This window comes from Danio aesculapii, chromosome 7, assembly GCF_903798145.1.
Source record: "Danio aesculapii chromosome 7, fDanAes4.1, whole genome shotgun sequence".
In the NCBI taxonomy this organism is placed as follows: Eukaryota; Metazoa; Chordata; class Actinopteri; order Cypriniformes; family Danionidae; genus Danio; species Danio aesculapii.
The window spans coordinates 573,979-589,207 of record NC_079441.1 but is presented as its reverse complement, the minus strand read 5'-3'; the positions used below and the strand labels follow the sequence as shown (position 1 = coordinate 589,207).

General features: G+C 41.3%; 1 protein-coding gene across 10 annotated transcripts in view; it reads right to left on the bottom strand.

Moving 5' to 3' along the window:
• Nucleotides 1-15,229, bottom strand: part of nrxn2b (neurexin 2b) — a 550,373-nt gene that overhangs the window by 108,394 nt on the left and 426,750 nt on the right. The window contains exon 1 of one of the 10 annotated variants that reach the window (XM_056460832.1): nucleotides 8,510-9,636. The exons of the other annotated variants lie outside the window; for them this stretch is intronic. Coding sequence (XP_056316807.1) covers nucleotides 8,510-8,840 — 331 coding nt within the window. The 5' untranslated portion in view covers nucleotides 8,841-9,636. Of the gene's footprint in view, nucleotides 1-8,509; nucleotides 9,637-15,229 lie in introns of those variants that run through there. 10 annotated transcript variants of the gene reach the window in all.

The window sequence follows — 15,229 nt, the reverse complement described above, 5'->3', positions numbered from 1 at the left end:
TATATATATATATATATATATATATATATATATATATATATATATATATATATATTTATATGAAGTATAGTTGGTAGAGACTGTGTCCTGTTTTATTTGTACAGTAAATCTTGTGTTGTTATTGAAATCAATAATAAATAGTTGATCTCGCCATGTGATCGGTGATCATGACTACAGCAGCTTTGAGCTCTGAAGTGTCCGGCTTGACTGCTCCATTTTCAGCCCCAACCCTGCCTGAGCGCGTCTAATTGCATTGATAACTGGCTGCAGCCGTGGTTCAAGTCGAACGCACCTACTGACTAGTAGCTGAACCCAGAGCTGAAAATAAACACTAATGGGCGGAGTCAAGATGAGAATTAAATCACAACAGCCAATTAGAGTCAGAATATCTGCGCAGGTTCACTCTCATTCATACACTAAGAAAAGATAATGTCATGAACACAAATGTTTCTGTTACTTTAACTTATTTCAATGAGTTCATCAGGTTTCAGATACATTTATAAGTTGTGCTATGTTTAACCTAATATGTTTAGTCAGGTTGATTGATGCAAGTTGAGATGACCTGAAAAGTTCATTTGATTCAACTTAAAAAATAAGCAGCAAGATATTTTTACAGTGAGCTCTTTACAAACTAAATGCAATTTGATGAAAGACTTTGATGCAATTATTTGTTTAGAAACAGAACCTTATCAAAATATGAACATCAAATACAAGTATGTTCGAATCAGTCTAAAGTATTGATGGGAGAATTCAGATCTTTTCCTTGAACTGGATCTTTCATTCATTCGACAGTTCGCTTCAATGAACCATTTCATGATTCAACGTAATGACGTCACCTGCGACGATGTGATGACAGTCCTCATGTTAGGACTCAATGTATCAGGAGTATATAGTCAGCTATCATAATGTTAACGTCAGTTAATCATCATCATCATCTGAAAAGTTTGTACAGTAAAGTTCTGCAACCCAAATGAAGCTTGATTCACTCAATTTATATTCATTAGGATTCTCTGTTCAGAGATGAACTCTCGATTCACCAGACCCTCTCATTAAGCCCTCGGTTTATCAGTCGTCCAGGTTTGGTTCTGTGATGGTTCTGTGCTGTCATGTACTGTTTGTGTTAGATTCACCTGTTGAATCAGTCATGTGCAGTATTATCAGTTCACCGCTCCTCACATCTGATCTCAGTAGCGCTCTAGGAACTCTGGAGGGGGTTTATTTAGAGTCAGAGGCGATATCAGGCGATATATAAAAGAAAGTCATTTGTGGGTAAGTGTTTACTAGGTAATCATCATTTCAAATGATTCAGTTCAATTTGGTGAACTAGTTCAAGTAAAACGAACGATTCATTCACGATCATCCGTCAGTGATGATGCTGGAAACACAGATCTACATTACAGATGACTACATGCATTCACACAGAAACAGCTGCTCTGAACAGAACCGTCTCTCAGTGCTGTGTGTGATGAATAACGGTAGCCTTGGTGAGAGAAACAGAGGCTCTTTTAAGAACATGAACGCTGTCAGATCAGTGCTGAACACACCTGAAACACTCCTGATGAATGAGTTCATATCTCTGAACAGAATCATCTGAAACCCCATTACAGCAGAGAGTCAGGAGAAACTGGCGTCCTGTTAATCAGATCTGTGTGTGTGTGTGTGTGTGTGTGTGTGTGTGGGTGTCAATGGAGATTAAATGAGCGGCTCATAAACACACTCTCTCCCAGACGGCATTGATCACGTCTGTCCATTAATCAAGGCAAACGAACAGGAACAGAAGCGGCGTTTCACACACTCAGGTGAGTCTAACACACACGCTCTCCATCAATGAGGATCAATGCTGATGTTGAACCTGCAGCCGGATCAGACGAGCTGCTCATTAATATGCAATGGTAGTGTCTGCAGAGCATCATCACAGCAGCAGATCAATCCTGTGTGAGTCTTCAAGAGGAACACACTGACCGTCACACTGCTGCCAGCACATCATCTCCACACACTTCCTCAGGTCTCTGAATACAGCTGCACTGAGCCATACTTCAAAGGTCCAACACACAGCAGCAGCCAATCAGCAGTGAGGGGGCGTGTCTATTAAAACTGCATGTATATTTCAAGAAGGGGTGTGGTCTGTTTGGTTATGGGCGTGTTTGTAATATTAGGCAGAGTGTGTTTTACTGCTGGTCTTGTCTGCTTTAGGCCTGTCAAACAATGACACTAAACCACCAGTAGGGGCGCAAGTCTGAGTGATTCTCTGAGTTGTTCATTCAAATGATTCATTCAGTTATTGATTCATTTAGAAACAAAGTGGCTGGCTTGAGTTGAGTAGTTTAAAAACAAAACCTAATCAAATTATTCAAGTTTTACACATGATTGGCCAGAAAAACTAAATCCCCAAACCAGAGGAGTGTGTTGAAATGATCCAGGATGTGATGCTTTCAGTGAATCACACAAGCATCTGATTCAGTGAATCACCTGTAAACCTCAGTGTGATGTTTTCCATCTCACATGATATTCCCAGTGCAGCGGACACTCACAGAGGCAGACACACGTCCCATCAAAGCGTTCAATCACTGTGCCTGTGTGCGTGTGTGTAGGAGAGAGACACTATAAACACACACACACACACACCGGGGAGGATGATGAAAGTCTCCTAGGATCCTCACACAGAGACCGACTCCATACGGACTTACATCAGCAAACGCTGCAGAAACAGAGCCCAAGGACACACTGCACAGAAACACACACGCACACACCAGAGACACAGGACGGACAGCAAACACACCACACACACACACACACACACACACACACACACACACACACCTGCTTCACAAATCACCAAACACAGCAGCATTAAACAGCAGAACGCAGGCTCTGAATCACTCTTACATCAGTCGTCTGAACACAGCAGATATTCATGAGGAGCTCCTGCACTCGTCACACCGCTGGATTGATGCGCACGTAAATAAAACACACACACACACAGGCGTAGGAAGAGCACGGTGCTGGGGAATTATGGGTATGTGTGTGTAACATCACACTCGAAATGTGAAATGGCTGCTATAGATCTCTCTCCATCAAACACACACAGAAGAAAACACTGAGGACAATATTCAGAGATATATGCATTAATAAAAGACTTGAGCAGTATTCCCTGTTAAATAACGACTTATAATAATGTTGAGGTGGTTTTCGCATCACAAAATGAAAGATGCAATTCTCAGGGATGTTTTATTTAAATGTTTCGCCGAGAACAACCACATCACATCACTAGTGTTTCTGCCATGGTGGAAAAACAACCCATTAGAGTGAATATGGCTTTTTATCTTCACTTTTAGAGATAAATCTGATTTATTTAATATTTAAAGTTGCTGTGTGACGTTTTTTCACCTCTGACAAGTTTAAAAATCCCGATCTGAAGTTTTATTAACTGCCTAACACACATCCTGCAGCCGGAAGGTTGACCACACACTCCGCTTTGCATTGTAAACACAGTGTTTTGTCCTGCACTTCACATCGGTCTTGTTTAATTGTTGTATTTAGTAAATGTACATGCGCTCTTGTCTTTTACGTGAGCTCTTCATTCTGCTATGCTGTGGTTAGTTTCAGCTGTCTGACAGACGGGAGCAGGTGATTCCCTGAATTTAAATTAGATGTAGAATAAAGACATGATATAGCAATGTGTGTAATGGTGTTTTCTGGAAGGATGCACAGAACATATTTATAATCTGACAGGTAGAGAACACGCTTTTATTAAGTTGGATGTAGTTTCAGGCTTTGTTTAAGAGTTAATAATGTCCCACATTGTCTCACACACAACCTAACAATCGTCCCTCATTCAGTGTGTTTGGTGAAGATCCCGCTGGAACTCTGTCAGATTATTGCTCAACTCATTCACCAGATTAAGGATTATTCAGTACTGGTATCCTTAATATCTGGATGAGAAATGTCTTGGATTAGGCAGAGATTATAAGAAAGGGATGCCTGATCTGTCAGGGGTGTCAATTTTTGCTACACCTCCAGATTACTGCTCTTCAATTCCAATGGAAGTGGAAGGAGTGTTGACTCCGCCCCCAGGCCACGCCCCCCAGTTATGATAGGACAATGGCTGATTCTCAATATCATCATTCTCAACTGTCCTCAACCGTTGCTAAAGTGCTGTTCCAATTCAAAGTTCACATCTGGCCAATTACAGATAAAATTCCCCGAATGACTTGCTCCGCCCCTTTCACCAAAGACGCATCAAGAGGTGACGTGTGCGAACTAGAAGCGCAGGCATCTCAGAATGCATTGCGGCGAAACCAGCGAAAGCTAATGGTGGAGGAGAAAACCTGCACAGTTTTAAAAATACTCCTCTGTTGTGTCACAAACTAAAGTTTTAGGTGAGAATGTGGTTATTTTAAAGTCCAATCGGTGGTTTATTCACTAAGATTACGTGTCTCTGGCAATGTGCCTCAGCTTATGCAGACTCTGCCCCCCAGAGCTTCTTCATCACCTCCCCCGCCGAGAGAAGCTTTACTTCGGCCAGTCCATCAAGGATTGTACCGCTGCATCTCATCTCCATATTATAGTTAAAACATGATATTTAATCCATCTTCCTCATCTATCGGACAGTTTTTGGTCCTTTATATCTATTATTTGTTCTCAAATCAGTTATTTTGGCAGTGTTAGTTTGTTTCGTTTTATTCATTCATTTATTTTCTTTTCATCTTAGTCTCTTTATTAATCTGGGGTTGCCACGGCGGTATGAACCGCCAACTTATCCACATATGTTTTACACAGCGAATGCCCTTCTAGTTCTCTGGGAAACATTCATACACACTCATACACTACAGACAAATTTAGCCTACCTAATTCACCGCATGTGTTTGGACTGTGGGGGAAACCGGAGCACCCGGAGGAAACCCACGCCAACACGGGGAGAACATGCAAACTCCACACAGACACACCAACTGACCCAGCCGAGACTCGAACCAGCGACCTTCTTGCTGTGACGCGTCAGCACTACCTACTGTGCCACCACATTACCGGTTTCGTTTTATAATTGTCTTTAATTATGTTACTGTGTTGTCCACGGTTTGTCTTTGTTTGCCTAATTGTCTATCGTTATCTTTACTTCTTATCGTTTACGTCTTGTCCATTGTAGTTTATTAAATCTGATAATCAAAGACACGTGTCTGCGTATAATAACACATTTTACTCCACATTTATATGGATTTATGCTTACATTTGCTTAAATCAAGAATATCGATGTATTATATTAATATAATAACAATTATAAGGCCGTGCTTTATATAATTAAATCATTTTATTGTTGATGTACAGTGAAACTGATGAATCCATGGTGAGGTAAATGATGTTATGACGTTCACTGCTCTTTTATTTGAAGTATCTGACTTGTGTTCTCGCATCCTCTGGAGTTTGTTCTTCCAAGTCAGAACTTTGCATGCTTGGTATTGAGAAACAGCCACTGTCTGATCCATGTTGCCTTCAAACAGAACAGTTGTAAGGCCAACATACTACTATAAACAGAGGCTCACAGAGCTTGTCCCACCTCTGAGTTCTTCTGATTGGTCAACTGCTTTAGAACTGACATTAATGAGCAGCACTGCATGTAAACGAATGAAACGATGAAAATCAAGAAGCATTTTCTGGACAAGTAAAAATATAGTCTTTCAGAAATAATATGTGAAAATCAAGAGAGTTTTTCCTTAAAATAAGCTAAATAATCAGCCAATGAGGGAAGCAGAATAATAATGTTTTCCCTTTTTACACAGATAGTCAACATCTGAAGTAGATCAAAAAAGATTAACCAAGAGAAACTGGACTATATTTAGAGAAGGTTTGTTTATATAACTAACCGCCAATGCTATCTAAATGTGTGGGTTCAGTCTGATGTAAACCTGCTGTGAATGACGTTTGATAGCTGTAGCTTTACATTAAACGCCTCCTGCTGTGTTTTACTGCATTCAGCAAGACATACGAGTGTGAATTACTCCTGAAAAGGCCATCAGGAGGAGCCTGCGGTCAGACATGAACCAGTGTCAACACCCGCTCAACTGGAAACCAGCACCGCTTCAGCAGGCGCTCAGTGCTTTCAGGGAAAACACCACAAAGCTCACAATATTATCTGCGATTTCCCCCTAGCTGTTTTTATTGTCATGTTTTGGCTTCCCTTGTGGCTCGTGCTGAACATTGACCTAGAGCCCAGACTACAATAATGCTTTTCTGACCAAAGAGTTTGTCTTGTTTCTAGTCCAAATATCTAAAACTCTTAAATTAAGAAGCATTTTCTAGACTAATACAAGCTATTGTCTTACTTTCAGAAATAATGAGCCAAAATTTAGTCAGTTTTTCTTCAAAACAAGCTAAATAATCTTCTTTTAAACCAAAAAAACTACATTATTTTACTTGTTCTAAGGAGAAACTCACTTCATTTTGACTAATAAACAAGACATTATTGTTTGCTTGTCTAGAAATCTCTTCTTAATTTAAGATTTTTAGATATTTGGATCAGAAACAAAACAGAAACTCTGAGTAAGAAAAGCATTAAGTGAGTTTTGCTTAAAGCCAGCTAAATAATCTGCCAATACGGTGAGCAAAATAATGTTATATTATCAGAATTCAATGAATTATCTTTATAAAAAGCACAATAATCTCATGTCAAACCAAAAACAACATTATTTTGCTTGTTTTAAGAAACAAAGTCACTTAATTTGACATATTCATTCTAAAAACAACACAATATATATATGGTTGTCTAGAAATGCTCCTTGAATTTAAAATTCTAGATGTTTGCACTAGTGTAGACTAGTTTTTTGCAGTGTTTTTCTTTCTTTCTAATGAATTGCATGCAGTCATTTGATCTTAACTGGATGTTTTAGATATCTGGACTATAAACAAGAGAAAAACTCTAAGAAAAGCACTTTTTGCAGTGCAGACTCCAATGTTTACAGTTCCACAGGACGCCTCGATGTTAATTATGCAAATGAGCATGCAAACGAAGATGCAAGACAACTGCAATCTAATTAAAGATGCAGTGACTGGGGAAGGCTTGACTATCGTCTCATGTGAACACCTCGGGCATGCTGGAGAGTTTGAGGACGGCGGGTTCATCTTCGATGCTAACGCTAACACCCAACCAAAACGAGCGCAGTACATGAGGCGAGAGGGACGGATATAGAGACACAGGCCTACGACACAATGAGTCAGACATCTCCGAGCCAGCAGATCATGTTCAATCAGACGAATGTGCCGGAGTGAGGAGACTCTATTCACATCACACATGTAGCTGACAGACTCCACAGAGCTCACTATTCAGAGCAAGATTATTCCTTACAGAAACATGGATTTAAAGGCTTGGCCCAGAATCCAGCTTCACAGAGCTCGCAGCGGTCCAGTCCAGCACTCGCTGTGTTTACATCCAAAGATGCCAATTAGATTTATGAGCAAACCAAAGGAGAAGAAAATCATCTTGATAAGCCTGCACAGACATCACTGAGAGAAACTGCTGCACTGTTGGGATTCTCCACTGTGGTGTTTGTTCTCCTCTAATCGAGTTGCGCCTCAGAGGACCAAACGCAATGAACGCGGTGGCTTTTAGAGACATAGGAGCACTGATGCTCAAGACAGTTCTGGAGAGAATAATAATAGAAGAAGAAGAATACTGAAGCCCTGTGATGATGGACTGACGGAGGGCTGAGGCCTTTTACAATCAGCACAACAACATTTCACATCTGCAACAATGGAGAGCTGGAAACCAACATTAATGACGCAGAGACCCTCACACACACATTTATATCTGCAAACTAACATTAATGGATGCAAACACCCTAACACACACACACACACACACACACACACACACACACACACACACACACACACATTTATATCAGCAAACCAACATTAAAGGATGCAAACACCCTCTAAACACCCCTAATTCTCAGAGTTTATTCATTGAATCTGAGTTTATGTGCATTTATTCTCATCAGATATGAAGTTTATCCTACTCTGTTGTGTGCATTTTCAAAATGTATGGCATTTCCATTAATCATTTATGCACGATTTCAAAATGTGCATAAAAATATGTGGATGGAAACAGCTGTTCACTCAACCAAACCACGATTGAGATCTCTTCACATCTGATTACAACTGCCAGCGAAACCAGAACCGCACTTGTTTTCTTCAATAATATCTTAAATACTTCCATTGCACGATATCCTGCACAATATTGCGCAGTCTGATGTAAAAGTACTTGTCCTAGGTTATGTGTGTAGTCAAGTATTTATAGTATCTGTATAGTTAGATTAGCGCTGCAGTATGTTCGATATGTATAGGTTTAAAACAGTGTTCATATTTATGATTATGTTTATTTATGTAGCTCCGCAGTCCTGTGAGAAATGACATCTCGTTCCACACATGTAGCGCAATGGCAATAAAGCTACACCTGAACTTAATAAAAGCATGTGAATGGGAATCCCGCAGGATGGGAAAGCGGTCGGGCACCTACCGTGGCTCCCTCTAGTCAGGAAGGGCATCCGGTTGATGGCAATGGGCACGGTGCCGTGTTTGTTGTGGAAATGGTGGACGTGATGTGTGGTGCTCAGACTGGAGGATACTCTAGCTGAAACTGCAGGACCTGGAAAAGCCAGCAGTGCCAATGACAAAACTAGACGCCACAACCCAGAGACGCTGGTCCAGAAGGCCCTGGGCGGAGCTACAGCCGGGGCTTGTGGGTAAAGCACTAATCCACCAGTCAGAAGCAGAGCCCTGAGGGCGGAGGAGAAAGGGGGCGGGGCTTCCATGCCACGCCTCCTCACGTGACAAAAACAGGAAGACATGTCAGACCAAGCCGGTATCCATGATTTCGAGATTCCCTTCAGACGGGAACAAATCTTGCTCGATTAGGATCATAAAAAAACCTTGAGGAATTCCAACGCAATCCAACACTGAAGTCAACGGAAAAACACGGATGTGGTGCTAAATTAATAATAATAATAATAATAATAATAATAATAATAATAATAATAATAATGAGTAATACCCACCCAAAACAGCTACCTACATCTAATGAATGAACTAGAACTCATTAAAAACTCTGCATCGCACTAGAATTCAGACTAGATCCTCAAGTTGGCCGAGAGATTATCCATCTGAAGTCCGACACGAACACCATCCTGAAAAAACCCAGAACAGAGACGAGGAAGAAACCAAACGAAGCCCAGAAAAACAGGGAGTGAGTCCCTGGGGCAGGCAGTGTTGACGGCGGTCCAGCCAACGGATCAAACCTCCAGAGACCAGCAGCGAACACAGAGACGTGAGCTGAAGCGCGGAGAGACCGGGGTGAATAAACACGGAGAGACCGGGGAGAAAAAACACGGAGAAACCGGGGAGAATAAATCACGCAGGAAAGACTCCGGGATCCAGGACGAGCGGAGGAGAAGAGCCAGACCAGCGTTTCACATCACCCAAAGCAGACGCTTCAGCTCCGCCAGCGGGTAAATCCACACGCTAATGAAGCAGACTCTGCAGCATCACAGGCTCCATCATACAGCTGAACACGGCACTCAGTGTGTGTGTGTGTGTGTGTGTGCGGCAGTGACGCGGAGAGAGAGAGAGGGATGTGGCAGTGCTGAAGCTGAGGAGGTGCTGCACTTGTGTGAAAATACAGCCTGAGACTGAGGAGAGAGAGAGAGAGAGAGAGAGAGAGAGAGAGAGAGAGAGAGAGAGAGAGAAAGAGAGAGAGAGAGAGAGAGAGAGGGCGAGATGAAGAATGAGCGAGATCGAGGTAGAGAGAGAGAGAGCTGCAGAAAAACACACCAGAGAGAGAGAGAGAGAGAGAGAGAGAGGAGGAGGAGAAACACAACACATGCCGCTCACTGGTTCCCACACTCACTGACTGATTTAACCCAGTGAGGGGCTGATTCCACTGGAGGAACAGCTCTGCTTCTCTAAATGGAGACGTCGTGAGGACAAGAGAATCTTCTGCATCTCCTCTCCAGTATTTTTGTTTATGATTCACTTTTTAAAATTTTCTTCAATGACTCATTTTAATATCCCCTCCCCCTACCCCACCCAACAGTGTGTCAGAAACACAAGTCATTTGTGGGCTGCTATCTTAAATACAATTAACCCAACTAATTGAGAAACCCAACAGTTTCTCTAGAATACTCAAGAGTGTCTACTCGACTAGAATACTCAACAGTGTCTACTCGACTAGACTACCCAACAGTGTCTACTCGACTAGACTACTCAACAGTTTCCACTCGACTAGACTACTCAACAGTTTCCACTCGACTAGACTACTCAACAGTTTCCACTCGACTAGACTACTCAACAGTGTCTACTCGACTAGACTACTCAACAGTGTCTACTCGACTAGACTACTCAACAGTGTCTACTCGACTAGACTACTCAACAGTGTCCACTCGACTAGACTACTCAACAGTGTCTACTCGACTAGACTACCCAACAGTGTCTACTCGACTAGACTACTCAACAGTGTCTACTCGACTAGACTACTCAACAGTGTCTACTCGACTAGACTACTCAACAGTTTCCACTCGACTAGACTACTCAACAGTTTCCACTCGACTAGACTACTCAACAGTGTCTACTCGACTAGACTACTCAACAGTTTCCACTCGACTAGACTACTCAACAGTGTCCACTCGACTAGAATACTCAACAGTGTCTACTCGACTAGACTACTCAACAGTGTCTACTCGACTAGACTACTCAACAGTTTCTACTCGACTAGACTACTCAACAGTTTCCACTCGACTAGACTACTCAACAGTGTCTACTCGACTAGACTACTCAACAGTGTCTACTCGACTAGACTACTCAACAGTGTCTACTCGACTAGACTACTCAACAGTGTCTACTCGACTAGACTACTCAACAGTGTCTACTCGACTAGACTACTCAACAGTGTCTACTCGACTAGACTACCCAACAGTTTCTACTCGACTAGATTACTCAACAGTTTCCACTCGACTAGACTACTCAACAGTGTCTACTCGACTAGACTACTCAACAGTTTCCACTCGACTAGACTACTCAACAGTGTCTACTCGACTAGACTACTCAACAGTTTCCACTCGACTAGACTACTCAACAGTTTCCACTCGACTAGACTACTCAACAGTTTCCCCTCGACTAGACTACTCAACAGTGTCTACTCGACTAGACTACCCAACAGTTTCCACTCGACTAGACTACTCAACAGTTTCCACTCGACTAGACTACTCAACAGTGTCTACTCGACTAGACTACCCAACAGTTTCCACTCGACTAGACTACAACAGTTTCCACTCGACTAGACTACTCAACAGTGTCTACTCGACTAGACTACTCAACAGTGTCTACTCGACTAGACTACTCAACAGTTTCCACTCGACTAGACTACTCAACAGTGTCTACTCGACTAGACTACTCAACAGTGTCTACTCGACTAGACTACTCAACAGTTTCCACTCGACTAGACTACTCAACAGTTTCCACTCGACTAGACTACTCAACAGTGTCTACTCGACTAGACTACTCAACAGTGTCTACTCGACTAGACTACTCAACAGTGTCTACTCGACTAGACTACTCAACAGTGTCTACTCGACTAGACTACTCAACAGTTTCCACTCGACTAGACTACTCAACAGTTTCCACTCGACTAGACTACTCAACAGTGTCTACTCGACTAGACTACTCAACAGTGTCTACTCGACTAGACTACTCAACAGTGTCTACTCGACTAGACTACTCAACAGTTTCCACTCGACTAGACTACTCAACAGTGTCTACTCGACTAGACTACCCAACAGTTTCTACTCGACTAGACTACTCAACAGTTTCCACTCGACTAGACTACTCAACAGTGTCTACTCGACTAGACTACTCAACAGTGTCTACTCGACTAGACTACTCAACAGTGTCTACTCGACTAGACTACTCAACAGTGTCTACTTGACTAGACTACTCAACAGTGTCTACTCGACTAGACTACTCAACAGTGTCTACTCGACTAGACTACCCAACAGTTTCTACTCGACTAGATTACTCAACAGTTTCCACTCGACTAGACTACTCAACAGTGTCTACTCGACTAGACTACTCAACAGTTTCCACTCGACTAGACTACTCAACAGTGTCTACTCGACTAGACTACTCAACAGTTTCCACTCGACTAGACTACTCAACAGTGTCTACTCGACTAGACTACTCAACAGTTTCCACTCGACTAGACTACTCAACAGTTTCCCCTCGACTAGACTACTCAACAGTGTCTACTCGACTAGACTACCCAACAGTTTCCACTCGACTAGACTACTCAACAGTTTCCACTCGACTAGACTACTCAACAGTGTCTACTCGACTAGACTACCCAACAGTTTCCACTCGACTAGACTACTCAACAGTTTCCACTCGACTAGACTACTCAACAGTGTCTACTCGACTAGACTACTCAACAGTGTCTACTCGACTAGACTACTCAACAGTTTCCACTCGACTAGACTACTCAACAGTGTCTACTCGACTAGACTACTCAACAGTGTCTACTCGACTAGACTACTCAACAGTTTCCACTCGACTAGACTACTCAACAGTTTCCACTCGACTAGACTACTCAACAGTGTCTACTCGACTAGACTACTCAACAGTGTCTACTCGACTAGACTACTCAACAGTTTCCACTCGACTAGACTACTCAACAGTGTCTACTCGACTAGACTACTCAACAGTGTCTACTCGACTAGACTACTCAACAGTTTCTACTCGACTAGACTACTCAACAGTTTCCACTCGACTAGACTACTCAACAGTTTCCACTCGACTAGACTACTCAACAGTGTCTACACGACTAGACTACTCAACAGTGTCCACTCGACTAGACTACTCAACAGTTTCCACTCGACTAGACTACTCAACAGTGTCTACACGACTAGACTACTCAACAGTGTCTACTCGACTAGACTACTCAACAGTGTCTACTCGACTAGACTACTCAACAGTTTCTACTCGACTAGACTACTAAACAGTTTCCACTCGACTAGACTACTCAACAGTTTCCACTCGACTAGACTACTCAACAGTGTCTACACGACTAGACTACTCAACAGTTTCCACTCGACTAGACTACTCAACAGTTTCCACTCGACTAGACTACTCAACAGTGTCTACACGACTAGACTACTCAACAGTGTCTACTCGACTAGACTACTCAACAGTTTCCACTCGACTAGACTACTCAACAGTGTCTACTCGACTAGACTACTAAACAGTTTCCACTCGACTAGAATACTCAACAGTGTCTACTCGACTAGACTACTCAACAGTTTCCACTCGACTAGAATACTCAACAGTTTCCACTCGACTAGACTACTCAACAGTGTCTACTCGACTAGACTACTTAACAGTTTCCACTCGACTAGAATACTCAACAGTTTCCACTCGACTAGACTACTCAACAGTTTCCACTCAGCAAGACTACTCTACAATTTCGTTCCCCAAGCGGTTCGATTGATTCAAAGCTCCTAGGTCAGTCTGTGTTATTCAGTGGTTGTGATCTCAGAATAACATACCTTGGAATGCTGCGACTGACCAATCAGAATAGAGTATTCAAGAGTAACATCTAACCCAAGGTACACATTCTTGCTTTGCCTGTGAATGGAACCCAGAGTCACGCAGTTGTTAGTCCACTATTTGAGGAATAGATGTCCACACTGATCTCACAGCTCCAGACTCTTGCTCATCAGTGCCTGATTTAGTTTCTCCATATAAAATCTACACTTCTAACCGCTATAACTGAATTCTCTGACAAATATTCTACAACACTAAATGCCATTTTCACAATATAATGCCAAACATACAAGACAATTAACTATGAAAGACGTAGACTAGACGGCTTTTTCAAACCATTGTTTAGCAAGGCCTTGTTATAAATATGCCACTAATTTTATCCTTCGAAACTCATCTTCTGAAACTTATCTTAAATTATATAATTAAACACCTATTCCCACCTTGAAAATAATTTCAGGTTTTGTATTTAACTGTGCACCATTACCTTATTTAGTATGCAAAAATTCATGAATATGCAAATTAGTCCCTGCACCAACATAACCTGCTCCACTTTCACTCAGTTAGCGCTGTAATAAATGTTTTACAGTGGTGATCTTAGATTAATGTTTATTGCTACTTCAATCACTGCAGCTTTGAGAGAGAATCTATAATTCATATTATATAATTCTAGAATGCACACACAGATCACTCCTCTTAGTTCATCACAATCTCACGTTATACTGTTCAGTTATAATCAATGGAGCTCTTCAGAATGCAGAGTGGATCTTATTTACAGTGCATTGTGTCTATGCTTTGTAGGTTATAATGAGAGGATATTATCAGCCTTTGGCTCATTTTTTTTTCATCATATCTGAGACGGCTAACTTAAAGAAATCATCATCCTTCAATAGAAATACCAGCAAATGCACATACATATGAAGACTACATTATTTGCTCTCCTCTAAAATGTAATGCTTTCAAATAAGTGTAGTTTAAAAGAGACTAACACATTTTTAATGATAATAGTATAATAAATAATTTCATTTGTCATTGCCATGATGACAGTGCATATACTATTACTGTTAATAATATTAGTGTTATTCTGCAAGATACTAGCCTTCAGCTGAAAGTGCCATTTAAAGGCTTAACTAGGTTAATCAGGCAAGTCACTGAACAACAGTGGTTTGTTCTGAAGACAACTGAAAAAAATAATTTATTAAAAGGGCTAAAAATGTTGAAAAGTTCTTAATTCCAGCCAAACTAAAAGAAATACGACTTTCTCTAGGTGAAAAATATAGTAGGTAATACTGTGAGACATATGCACTTCCATTTTCAGAGTGTTCATGTATTTACTTAATTAAATCTCAGTCTAGGCAAGATCATAGTGTTTATTATAGTTTAATATAAAAATCACACACTAAAGGAGAAGAGCGGTGCTCTGATGACTGATAATAATAGGACTCAAGTATGATCATGCTGATGAGTAGGTTCTGAAATGTGCTGTTTTACTCCTACAGAAGAGAGCATTTCTAAGAAGTCCAGACTTAATAAATCTACATAGATATTAAAATGTATCTGTACCCAAAACTATAGAAGTTAATTCTTTGTAAAGTCAGTGCGGTGACCTGGAAGCCTATATACAGTAGAAACTTTAGATCAAGATTTATTGGTT